The sequence below is a fragment of the Dermacentor andersoni genome, chromosome 10 (genome assembly GCF_023375885.2).
Source record: "Dermacentor andersoni chromosome 10, qqDerAnde1_hic_scaffold, whole genome shotgun sequence".
NCBI lineage: Eukaryota > Metazoa > Arthropoda > Arachnida > Ixodida > Ixodidae > Dermacentor > Dermacentor andersoni.
In genome coordinates this window covers 17,270,589-17,284,288 of record NC_092823.1, presented here as the reverse complement: position 1 = coordinate 17,284,288, position 13,700 = coordinate 17,270,589, and the positions used below count along the sequence as shown (strand labels likewise).

General features: G+C 44.3%; 1 protein-coding gene across 1 annotated transcript in view; it reads left to right on the top strand.

Moving 5' to 3' along the window:
* Positions 1-13,700, top strand: part of LOC126519320 (cytochrome P450 4V2-like) — a 138,127-nt gene that overhangs the window by 4,854 nt on the left and 119,573 nt on the right. Inside the window, exon 2 of the mRNA XM_050168951.3 lies at positions 2,334-2,446. Within this exon, the coding sequence (XP_050024908.1) occupies positions 2,334-2,446 (113 nt within the window). The remainder of the gene's footprint in view (positions 1-2,333; positions 2,447-13,700) is intronic.

Genomic DNA, 13,700 nt, shown 5'->3' with positions numbered 1-13,700 from the left:
CACCGCACTTATGATCGCATCAGGCGCTGTTTCTTCTGACCTAGTCTCTACCGCTCCGTGCGACAGTATGTCGCTAGCTACGACCAATGCCAGCACCGCAAGCGACCAGCTATGCTCCCTGGCGGTCTCCATCCTATTGACATTCCCGCCGAACCGTTCTCTCGTGTTGGGCTCGACCTTCTTGGCCCCTTTCCAACCTCGACATCAGGCAACAAGTAGGTCGTCGTCGCGACCGACTACGCGATACGCCGTTACCCGCGCCGTCCCAACCAGCTGCGCTACGGATGTCGCTGACATTCTCATTCACGACATAATCTTGCATCATGGTGCTCCTCGACAACTTCTGACTGATCGAGGCCGGCACTTTTTGTATCGCATCATCGAGGACATCCTTCGTTCAAGCTCTACCAGCCACAAGCTCACAACAGCTTATCCACAAACAAACGGACTCACAGAGCGCTTGAACCGAACTCTGACCGATATGCTTTCAGTGTACGTCGCCGCCGACCACCGCGATTGAGACGCTGCTTCGCCGTATGTTACTTTCGCCTACAATTCGTCCAGACATGACACCACTGGTTACGCACCGTTCATTCTACTGTATAGACCTCTGTCTTTCGATATTTCACTTCACACTGCTCTTAGCTCATCCACTACGTATGTTCGCGATGCCATAGCGCGTGCCGACACAGCTCGCTCGCGAATGGCTCACAGTGCACCGGTTTTCCCAAAAAGCCCTGTATCACAGATACCACAGCGACGTTTGTTACTCCCCATGTGCACTCGAGCTACTGTGGTCTCCGTCCCGCCGCTTCGGCCTCTCCGAAAAGCTATTGTCCCGCTACGAAGATCTTTACAGAGTGCTACGTCAAGTCACCGACGTTGCATACGAAATCGAAACTGTCGTCGAGCCACCGCCGTCTACGCCACCGCCCTCTGCTATCGTGCACGTAATGAGACTTAAGCAGGCAGTGCGCAACGGGCCCCTCCTGAAGCCAGTCTGTTCCCCTGGTTGACTAAAGTCCAATGTCCAGTAGGAAGATACGTACAAAGAAAGGGGTCAAACAAGGAGACACAATCTCTGCAATGCTATTCACTGCGTGCTTGGAAGAAGTATTCGAGCTATTAAACTGGGAAGGTTCTGCCTACAGATACATTTCTACCCTCTTTGCAAATGAAGCATTTTCACAGACGAGCTTTTCTTGCAGCTTTCTGTCTCTTATTCAGAGAATAATACGGCTTCTGAGCATGCGCTCTTCGAGTTCCCCAAACTCGCAACTTTTTGCTAGCACTCGTAGGTCTGTTAAGCAGTCGTTGAAGCTTTCGCCCTCATTTTGGTCACGCTTTCCAAAACGAAATTCGTGATAGGCTAGGTTTAGTGCGGGCTTGTAAAATGCCTCAAATTTAAGCTTCAGGACTTCTACGTGCGACTTGTCTTCATCCGGTGCAAAAGCAAAAGTGCTATACGTCTTGTGCGCGTCCTCTCCGATAATCACGAGAAAGGTGGCTGCCTGTACCTCTTTGGGTTGCTGGTTTAGGTACGTTGCCATTGCGAAGAGCTCGAACTCCTGGCGCCACGTCTTCCAACTTTGCCATACGTTTCCTGTGATGTACAGGACTCTCGGCGGTGGCAGTAGCGTGATGACTGGGGCGCTGGTCTGCTGGCACTGTTCCCCGTTCTCCATTCTCGTACAAGTTCAGACCTTCGAGCCGTCCTTGTTGGCTTGCTACTCGTCCGCTTTTCCTTCACCGGCTGCGTACATCAGCCGCAGTCCGACCACTTCTGACACCATGTGGTTTGCACGCTATCATGTGCGTCAAGAAAAAGGGCCTTTATTGAACGGAACACACTCGTATATATACGTACTATCAAAGGGGGCGTTACAGCCAACTGAGCGCGCGTGTGCATGACAGTGCATTGCGTCACAGCCGCCACCCCTCGGAAGCCCAGATGAGATCGCCCAAGCGGCTGCGGATGCCGTGGACGCCTGCAACTCAGCGCATGCGCAGGCCGTCTCCGCTCCTGCTCCGCTTTGTTATTTCACTGTAACCGTCTCCTCCACTCTCCTCTTCGCGCACTCTTCTTTCATCTCCCACTGCGCTCCGCGTTCGCTTTCATCTTTCGCTGTACTCGTTCGCTCGGTTACGAGGGAAGATAAGTCACAGATTGTCCCCATATCGAGCGTTGTATGGAAACTCTTCGCCGGGGAAGATGGCATAAAATAAACACACAGCGCGAACTAGGTTGAAATACTTTAGAGCTGATTCTTTATTCAGGTATTTCGTTTTATATTCGTGTGTGTGATTTGCATGTCCCTGCTTTTTATTTACAGGGATATTCGAATATGTGAAGTCCATGTGCCAGGATATTGTAGACCAAGACGTGACGATGAGCTTCCACGGACCAATGCCCATTCTCATAGCGGTTACTCCTTCGGTTGCGGAGGTAAGTTAGTGCACTGTTTCGTTTCGAGGTGAGCCCTTTTTGAGCAAACCGTCATCGCCAGATTATCTAACAAACAAAATGAAGGAAACGTTTCGCTCCGTTTCTGGCCTGGTCTCTACCACTCCGTGCTGCAATATGTTGCTAGCTACGACCGATCCGATAACGACCATCATGATCAAAGGTAACAATAAGGACACCGGTCACTAAAAGACCACATTGTGAAGAATGCTCCCGCCTAAGGTGCTGCAACGCCTTTTTCGTTTTCTTTGAGGGGTCGGTGTCCTTTTTTACCTTTGATCATGATGGCTCCCGACCAGACGAGCTTCCGTCAAAACTTCGGCTTCATCCATAGAATTGTGTGTCGAATATCTCAATTGCACTCCACATTTCTGCATTCCATTGGCTATTGGGTTCCTTTCCTCGCTTAGCAAGGAGCTCGAAACAGGAAAATACTCGCCGCATCAGCATAGTGGCTATGGCTTTGCTTGACTAAGCACAGCACTCTGTTTCAGTATGTTGTAAGGATGGATAGCTGTGCGTGTTAAGCATGATCTGAAGTGAATGGGCACTGAGAAACTGTGATTGCGCGCCCAGTATAAAATAGTGGCGTTTTTTCCTGATTAAACATTGTTGGAAGTGGCACCCTGTGTGTGTTCCCTCTTCGTCCACCGACGTTCTCGCACCTTCACTTCAGATCCTGTTTCAGTAGTTCCGTGCAGCAGAGCCAACGCTACGCAACACGCGAGCGCATATTCTTGCGCAGCGAGATCTAGGGCCACAGTTCGGAACCCGTTAGACGAATAAATGGCTTGACAAGTGGTCTTGTCGGCAGGTGTTTACTTGGAAGCTTCTCTACAGGTCGCATAGTGGTTTATTACGCGATTTTTCTCGTTCATTATTAAAATATTTATTTTGGCTCGATGATTCTGAGAACACAGTCATCCACTTGTGTGAATGAAAACATCATCATCATCATCAGCCTGGTTACGCCTACTGCAGGGCAAAGGCCGGTCCCATACTTCTCCAACTACCCCGGTCATGTACTAATTGTGGCCGTGTTCTCCCTGCAAACTTAGTCTCATCCGCCCATCTAACATTCTGCAGCCCCCGCTAGGCTTCCCTTCCCTTGGAATCCAGTCCGTAACCCTTAATGAGCATCGGTTATCTTCCCTCCTCATTACATGTCCGGCCCATGCCCATTTCTTTTTCTTGATTTCAACTAAGATGTCATTTATCCGCGTTTGTTCCCTCATCTAATCTGCTCTTTTCTTATCCCTTAACGTTACAACCATCATTCTTCTTTCCATAGCTCGTTGCGTCGTCCTCAATATCAGCAGAATCCTTTTCGTAAGCCTCCAGGTTTCTGCCCATACATGAGTACTGGTAAGACACAGCTGTTATACACTTTTCTCTTGAGGGATAGTGGCAACCTGCTGCTCATGATTTGAGAATGCCTGCCAAACGCACCCCAGCCCATTCCTATTCTTCTGATTACTTCAGCCTCATGATCCGGATCCGCCGTCACTACCTACCCTAAGTAGATGTATTCCCTTACGACTTCTAGTGCCTCGCTACCTATCGTAAACTGCTGTTCTCTTCCGAGACAGGTAAACATTACTTTAGTTTTCTGCAGACTAATTTTTACACCCACCCTTCTGGTTTGCCTCTCCTGATCAGTGAGCATGCATTGCATTTGGTCCCCTGAGTTACTAATCAACGCAATATCATCAGCTAATCGCCAGTTACTAAGGTATTCTTCATTAACTCTTATCCGCGATTATTTCCAATGCAGGTCTCTGAATACCTCCTGTAAACACGCTGTGAATAGCATTGGATAGATGGTATGTCCCTGCCTGACACACTTCTTTATTGGGCTTTTGTTGCTTTCTTTATGGAGGACTACGGTGGCTGTGGAGCCGCTATAGATATCTTCCAGTATTTTTACATATGGCTCATCTACACCCTGATTCCGTAATGCCTCCATCACTGCTGAGGTTTCGACTGAATCAAACGCTTTCTCGTAATCAATGAAAGCTATATATAAGGGCTGGTTATATTCCGCACATTTCTCCATCACCTGATTGATAGTGTGAATATGGTCTATTGTTGAGTAGCCTTTACGGAATCCTGCCTGGTCTTTTGGTTGACAGAAGTCTAATGTGCTCCTGATTATATTTGCGAATACCTTAGTAAATACTTTGTAGGCAACTGACAGTAAGCTGATCGGTCTATAATTTTTCAAGTCATTGGCGTCCCCTTTCTTATGGATTTGGATTATGTTAGCGTTCTTCCAAGATTCCGGTACGCTCGAGGTCATGAGGCGTTGCGCATACAGAGTGGCCAGTTTCTCTAGAACAATCTGCCCACCATCCTTCAACAAATCTGCTGTTACCTGATCCTCCCCAGCTGCCTTCCCCCTTTGCATAGCTCCCAAGGCTTCCTTTACTTCTTCCGGGCGTTACTTGTGGGATTTCAAATTCCTCTAGACTATTCTCTCTTCCATTATCGTCGTGGGTGCCACTGGTACTGTACAAATCCCTATAGAACTCCTCAGCCACTTGAACTATCTCATGCATATTAGAAATTATATTGCCCGCTTGGCGGCAATGGCGGCAGGAAGGAACCACGCTAAACTGGGACTATGATTCTTGCAGGTTGGTGTTTCCTCTCGCGCTGGTTTTTAACCATGTGTTTGCTGCCGCTGCTGCCACCCTGATATTCCTGCTGTGTGTGCTATTTTTAAGTACTTTGTTCTTGTAACCAAAGTATATTCCTGCTGTGTGTGTGCTTTAAGTAATATGTTCTTGCAACCATAGTGTACGATGACCACAAATGTCTGCTTTTACTGTAAGGATACGTTCGCGTCAGGTGAAAGTTTTGTATTATGTGATGACTGTAACCACCCATACCATTTTGGAACGTGTGCTGCGCTAACAGAGAAACAATAAAAAAGTCAGCAAAACAGAAATGGGTTTGCGCGACGTGCAAAGCTATGAAGTGCAAAGCAGAGAGCCTGAATGAAAAGATGGCGAATGAGGAGGCAGCCGACATAAGGTCAATCCTAGTTAGCATAAACGAAAAACTTGATGAGTTGATGCCACTAAAAGAGACTGTGCCAAACATAGAAAGATCAGTGCAGCTGATGTCAGAAAAATATGATGAAGCTTTAGAGCGATTCGCCACTCAAGAAAAGGACGCAAAAGAAATGCGCAAGAGATTGGAGGCCCTTCAAATAAAAGCACGGAGAACAGAAGCAGAAAATGAAAAACTACGAAGTGAAATTAACGACCTTGAGTGGCGAGGCAGAAGGCTAAACCTTGGATTTCACGGAATTCAACTATCCACTGATGAAGATCTGTTAAGCAAAGTGAATTCTGTGGCCGGCGTGATCGGTTTGCCCATGCTTGAAGATAACCGTCCAAACTTGATAAAATTCCCGGAATTATTGCCAGATACGCAAGGCAAGCAGTGAGGGATCTGTGGTTTGAAAAAAGGCATAAACTGAAGGAGAGCAAATGTAGCGCTTCGATTCTAGAAAACTTGACAAACCATAACCGTCAATTGCTACAGCAAAGAAAAGACTGGACGAAGCAAAATTCGCGCCAGTACGTCTGGCACAGAAATTGTAAAATTTTGATGCGGAAAGCCAATGGCGATTCAGTGATTGTAGTGTGCAGTGCCCGTGACCTTCCTACAGAATTCTGCCTATTACGTCTACGCCATGTGTCTGAAAGTTATTTTTGATGTTTGCCATGGCTAATCGTAGTTACCTTCTTCCTGTTGTGGCGAGAACTTGTAGCAAGTTATAACAAAACTTCCCTCAAATGTCTTCACTTAAACACCCGTTCACTGTCTAACAAGGAAACCGAAGTTGATGCTTTTATCCCTGGCTTTTATATTGTTTGATGTCGTCATGTTGACGGAAACTTGGTGTAAAGACGACCAAAATAACTACACATTCTGCTCTTATCAGTTGTTTTCGTTAAATCGATCCACGCGTCGTGGTGGTGGTGTTATGTTGCTGGTAAAGCCGGGTGTCAATTGTGAACTGCTTGATTCGTTTTGCGTTGTTTGCAATGACTTTGACATACTCTCAGAACGTGTGAACAAACGCGTATTTTCTGTTTGCTATCGGCCTCCTGATTGAAATGCTCCGAACTTCTTTCACTTTTATGAGGAATTCCTGGATTTCATTTCTAACGATGGTTACTGTGTTATTTCGGGCGGTGATATTAATATTGATATGCTGGCAAATACTAATCTGCAAAAAGCAATGGAAACGCTCATTACCTCAATAGGTGTGAGAATACAATTACATTAGCCACAAGAGCAACAAAAGACTTGGAAACATTACTTGACCTTTTCATAACAAACATTGACAAAACGAACCTCACGACGGCAGTTTATTTATTTATTTATTTTGAATACCCCTAAAGGCCCTCAAAGGAGGGTATTACATAGGGGGGGGGGGGGGGGGGGGGCTACAAGAAAAAAAAAGAAACACAAGTGTACATTCAGGTACAGCATACATAAAAAAGAAAAACATTTACAAGAGATTTTTTTTGCTCAACAAGGCAGTGTAGTTATCATATTGAATCAAGAAACCGAAAAAAAACGAAAAAAAAACGCAGCGTACATGAAAACGTCAGGAGCAAGCAACAACTCATAAAGCATAAAAATATCAGGGAAACACACTTAAGAAACCAACGTTTTTAACAGCACGTCACAGTAGTGCAAATTGTTTCCTTAAATTTGGCTGTCAGTTTCCATGGCTATGTATGAGGGTAAATCGTTCCAATCGATGATAGTGCGTGGTACGAAGGATTGAGCGAAAGTTGATGACCGACACAGAAGGTGTTTCACTTTGTTAGGGTGATCGCGGCGAGGAAAGATAATCGGCGGTGACTGAAAAAAATCATCACGAAGTGAGGAGTGGTGGAAAATTTTATGGAATAGTGATAAGCGAGAATGTTTTCAACGAAGGCTCAAGGATTGCAAACAGGCACGTTTCTTTGAAGATGTAAGGCTGGTCAATGTTGAATAGTCTGAAAAAATAAATGGAGGAGCACGGTTCTGCAGGGCTTCAAGGCTAGAGGCTAGATATACCTGATGGGGATCCCAAATTGCCGCAGCATATTCAATTTTCGGGCGAATGATTGTGGTATATGCCTGTTTTCGTACGAGTAGTGGCGCTTGCTTGAGGGTTCGTTTAAGTATTCCAAGAGTACGGTTAGCAGCTGCCAGGGTTAAATTTATATGGTGATGCCACGTTAGGTCAGACTGTAGAATCAGAATTTATAGGAAATGGAGGACTCAATCGTGCTGTTATTAATGAAATAAGTGTTTTCAATTGGAGACTTTCGGCCCTTAGATCTCATTAACTTGGTTTTAGAGATATTAAGCGACATTAGCCATTTGTAGCACCATAAGGTAATTGCATCAAGGTCAGATTGCAAGCATTGGCGATCGATATCAGTGGAAATTGTGCGGTAAATTACATCATCGGCAAAGAGACGAACCCGGGACGTTACGCAAGAAGGAAGATCGTTAATATATATTAAGAAAAGCAAATGACCTAGCACGCTGCCCTGGGGGACACCGGAAGTAACGTGGGCAAAAGAAGAATTGTAGTTGTTAGCGGAAGTAAACTGCAGCCTGGAGGAAAGAAAAGCTTTAACCCATGCGAGGACGTCAGGGTGAATGTTTAGGCATGCAAGTTTGAGAAGTAATCTGTGGTGCGGAACGCGATCAAAAGCTTTGGAGAAATCAAGGAAAACTGCATCTACTTGTAAACCAGTGTCAACGGATGAGTGTAAGTCATGAACAAACCCTGCAAGTTGTGTTTCACAAGAGTAGCCCTTGCGGAAACCGTGCTGATACTGGTATATTATGCTGTGGCTTTCTAAGTATTTGGCAATTTGGGAGTGAATGACGTGTTCCATGACCTTGACTTGTTAGCGAAATGGGTCTGTAGTTGCATGGTGAAGAACGGTCGCCTGACTTGAAAAAGGTTTTTCCCTTGGCTATTCGCCAATCATCGGGGATAGTGCCTGTCGCGAGGGATTGTGAAAAGGCCGTCAGAATACGACAGATGCCATGGCGTGTATTTTTCAGTATAGTGTTATTGATACCATTATGGTCACATGTAGAAGAAATTTTCAGTTTACTTAAACGGGAAAATAGTTGTATCATCCGATCTTAGTGATCACCTCCCGATAATTCTCATGATACAGAAACAAAATGTGGAAGCTCGTAAAATGCGACAGCGCGTTGTCAACCCATTACGAAGGCTGGTCTAGACAGTTTTAGAAACGAATTACTGCAGTCTGGCTTTGAATGGTTTCTGGAAATAGAAAATGCTGATGACGCATACAACAGGTTTATTAGTGAAATAACGGAGATTTATAAGAAATATCTCCCGCTAAAACGTTTACCCGGGGTAGAAATATTCGTAAGCCCTGGATTACACACAGCAAAATTAACTACAAGAAGTCGCTTTACCATAGTTTTGTTAAAACAAAGGATCATAATCTTCTCAAGAAATATAAAACATACCGAAATAATCTAAGAAAAGAGATTATAACGAGCACATCTCGTTACCTTTACTCTGAATTAGAGAGTTGTTTATACAGAAGTGATCAACTGTGGAAAAAACTAAATACTTTTATGAGGCCGAGAATATCGACACCAGGTATCTGGAAATTGTCATTGGATGGCAGGGAAGTCAGCGGCAACGCACTTGCCAATTCTTTTCATGATCACTTCCTTCAGTATTCTGATTGTGGAGTACTTAATGAGTTCATCGGCTTCAGGCCTGCTCACAACCAACGTTGCGCTTTTCTCAGTCCAGTAACCGGTTCCGAGGTGATGTCGGTTTTTTCCTCTCTTAACTATAGTCCAAGCTGTGACGCAGAACTTGTGCAAATTCGTCCAAGTAAATATGTTCTAGACATTCTGTGTCCCTATAGAACTTACATTTTTAACATCTGCTTGTCGAGCGCCTCACTTCCGGAAAGAATGCAAATTGCAAAAGTGACTGTACTGTTCAAAAAAGGTGATGCGAATGACATGGGTAATTATCGACCAATTTCTGTACTACCCATATTCTCTAAGGGATTAGAAAAGGTTATCCATATTCGAATGCCCAGCGTCCTTGGTAAACACAATTTAATCTCACCTGCACAGTTTGGATTCAGCAAAAACAAATCTACAGAAATGGCGTTAGTTGAACAGAAAGAATTTATTTTATCACATTTTGAGTAACAAATGTTACTACTGGGTATTTATGTGTATTTTTCTAAAGCCTTCGACCGTATTAATCACTGTGCACTACTTAAAAAACTTGAAATATATGGAATCGGCGGACATTTCCTGCAACTAATTCAGTCATACCTTAGTCACCGGCAACAGTTTGTAAAAATTGAATCATATCAATCTGACTTAAAATCTATTATTAGAGGTCTTCCCCAAGGGAGCATTCTGGGTCTACTGCTCTTTAATATTTACATCAACGACCTTACAAATATCTGTACAAAATCAAAATGTATTTTATATGCGGATGACGCCAGTATCTCCCGATTGTTATCAACTGGTAAGTGCAGCAAACTCCCTCCTTATAAACATGAAAAAATGGTCAATAGCAAACCAGCTGAAAATAAATGTTAATAAAACAAAAGCTGTTATATTTAGGCCGAAATCGAAGCAGTTCAACGCTCCAGTAAACTTAACGTATGGGGGCGAGCAACTACAAATAACTAACATCCTTGGCGTAACATTTTTCCAAAAATATGCTTTGGGATACATGAGAGTGGCTTGTTCGGCTAGTTGGTACATGGTTATACTAAGAGAATGCCAGCAAACTTGAGAGTAAAAAAAATCATGAGGCAGACATAGACAAAGAGACACGAAGGTGGCTGGACAAACAACTGAACTTCATTCATGAAAAGGACGTCCCCCAAGTCCGTACTGAACATGCGCAGGCACAACAAAACAAGAACACGGTCAACACCTTGTCTATACACGTCTACTCTTATCAAGAAATAAAAGCTCTTTCTTGGTTAGGAACACAGACGGCGCGCTTACACACTTCTCGGGGCCAAGCTTATAAATTCGATAGGCTTCAATCAGCTCTTTTTCCTGCTGAGTCTTAGCCTTGGCCAAGATTGAAACGTCACTGAAGATAGGGTTACATCCGCACTCCTTACAATGCAGCGGAAGCTTACCTCCTGTGCCTGTGGTTATTAGATTTGTATGCTCACGCATGCGATCATTCACACAGCGACCGGTTTGTCCTATGTAATCTCTACCACATTTCAAAGGAATACTGTACACTACACATGTGTCGCACGTGCAGTGCTTCACGACATGCTTGGTATTGCGCGTACTCTTTCGCGAACTGTGCTGCGAGACCCTCATGCAAAGTTTTGCAAGCTTACACGGCGCAGAACTAACCAAGCTGACGTCATTTTTCGCCGCAACCTTTTTCAATCTATGTGAAATGCCATGTACATACGGCATAACCACCAAGTTCTGTTTTATTTTGCTTCGCGATCCCCCCTGTTTTTCATTTTCAAACGCTTGTACACAGATTCAGCCACTACAGTGATCAAAGTCTTTGGATAGCCTGCCGCTAACAGTCTCCTTTCTTGCTGGGCGGCACTGTCTTGCATTAGATGTGTACAACTCTTTTCCACCGCATTCGACAAGCACAAAGAGGCTATGCCACACTTGACCAGTTTCCAGTGAGCGGATTGGGACGGTAGCAACGTCTTTTTAGTTCTTGGACTATAAGCCCAGCAAATGTGACCTTGAGTGTGAAAGGTTAGAGTGAAATCTAAAAACCTGATGAAATTTTCTTGTGGTGCCTCGTGGGTGAAACTAAGATGTCGAGAGCAATACTGAAAAGCTGATAAAATACTGCAAATGATATCAGTGAGCAAATCACTTCGTCTGATATTCAAGAGAACCAGGAAATCGTCGACATAGCTAAACACCCGGGGAACACGGTAATGGCGTCTGACAGAGACTTGTCGAATTTCGAACAGTACCGGCGCGACACTTGACCCTATACATATACCATTCTTCTCTAAAAACATCTTGCCTTCGAATTTAACAAAAGTTGCCGGCAAGTAAAAAAAATAACAGTTCCATAAAACTCTCAGTCGAGAGGCCACAACTACCTTGAAAAGAAGTCTCTCCTTGGCATTCAATAGCTTCCCGCACTGCCACAAGAAGTTCTTCATGCGGGATAGAATAATACAGTTATTCAATGTCCACAGAAAGTGCCGTGTTCGCTGTTAACACTCCCGGTCGCAAGGCGTCGATCTCTACGTTTGAACTGTCAATGCCGTATGGGTCCTCAGTGGCAAGGGCATTCGAGGAGCGTTGCCACCAACAGGCTTCTGCCATGAGCCTTCTTCTGTCACTATGGTTCTCATAGGGTAGTCAGGCTTGTGCGTTTTTACAGTGAAAAACGCGGGAAGTACATCACCCTTGCTCTTCTTAACAGTCTTTGCTAACAACTCCAGGTTAAGCCTCTTTAGCAGCTCCAAAGGACTTCTTTTCACTTTTTCTGGTTTTACGCACACAGCCTTGAAGTTTTTGTTCAAAGCTTCTTTGGCTTTCTTAGTGAACGAAGTATTCGGGAGGACAACAAACTCACCTTCCTTATCAGACTGCATAATTACAAGGTCATTGTCAACGAAGAAACTTTGGGATAACCACATTAACACTGTTTTGACAAAGTTAACTCGTGTGGTTGGCGTCTTATCTCTCCTAAGAACATACCTGCCATTCAAGGTCAAACTTCTTTATAATTCACTTTTTTTACTCTCATCTAAATTACTGTTTGTTGGTTTGGGGCACAACTACTCAAACAAACTTACAGAAGCTTTTTGTTCTCCAGAAAAAATTGTCAGACTGCTTTATGACTTACCATATAACAGCCATACACACAGTTCTTTTTTCAAAAAACAAACATTATACCAGGAAAGAATCTTTATGACTATAAGCTAACACTAGCCTCCAAACGCGAAGTATTTGAAAATAGAACTTTTCACGCGTCTTATCATTAAAAGAGAACATTTCCATACACATTACCCGACGCAAAGAAAAATGGAATGTTATAACCCCACGGGCTAACTACTCTACAGAAAAACTGTCCTTCACCCTGCCCACTCTCCTGAATAATTGCAACAAAAGTACCACCGACATTTTAAAAATAACTAATGCTGCAATACGACAACACTATGTAAAAGGTATCTAGTCTTTCTCAATGGATGATTTTTGTCTTAATTCCTAGTGTCCATTTCGGTGCCTATGTGTTTTCGATGTTCTTTCCTGTAAACTTTTTACTGCCGCCTTGTAGAGGGGGCTGCGGGCCCCTGTCAAGCTGCCATTTGTTCGTGCAGCTTTGACCTGCAGCTTCCTCCATCTTTCTTGATGGGAAATAAACATTATTATTATTATTATTATTATTATTATTATTATTATTATTATTATTATTATTATTATTATTATTATTATTTGTCTCTTAACGCATACATCTGATTCTTGCCTATTCCTTGTTTCTTCTTCACTGGTTTTAGGCTTCCTCCGTTCCTGAGAGCGTGTTCAATTCTATCTATATTATACTTCCTTATGTCAGCTGTCTTACGCTTTTTGATTAACTTGGAAAGTTCTGCCGCTTTTATTCTAGCTGTATGGTTAGAGGCTTTCATACATTCGCGTTTCTTGTTCAGATATTTTGTCTCCAGCGATAGCTTACTGGTATCCTGTCTAACGGAGTTGCCACCGACTTCTATTGCACACTCCTTAAAGGGGCCCTGAACCACCCCTCGGGCTTGGTGAAATAACATAGTCCGCGGGTAGCATACGCTCTTGTGAACATCTCAGCCAAGTTCTGCTGTCGTACGCGGTCCTTGGACCTCGCAAGCGGAGCGCGAAGTCACCTTTTTCTCAAACGCTCTCGTTTTAAAAACCCCATGCTCCTCGCTCTTTTCTGTGTGCTTTATTTCGTCATAAAGCACACTCCAATATGCGGCTGCTATTGGGCGCTGCACTCGGCTAAACCGCGGCCGCCGCGAGGTGCCGCCACGAGTCCAGTGGCTAAGCGCACTGCGGATCTCTGAGGACAGCCACGTTTGGCTTACGTTTAGCGCGGCATAGGCACCAAATCGGGAATTTGAACTGCGCGCCACCATGACGTCTCCGCCGTAGTCTTTGCAGTGTAAAGCATTCGAGGAGGAAGGGGAGC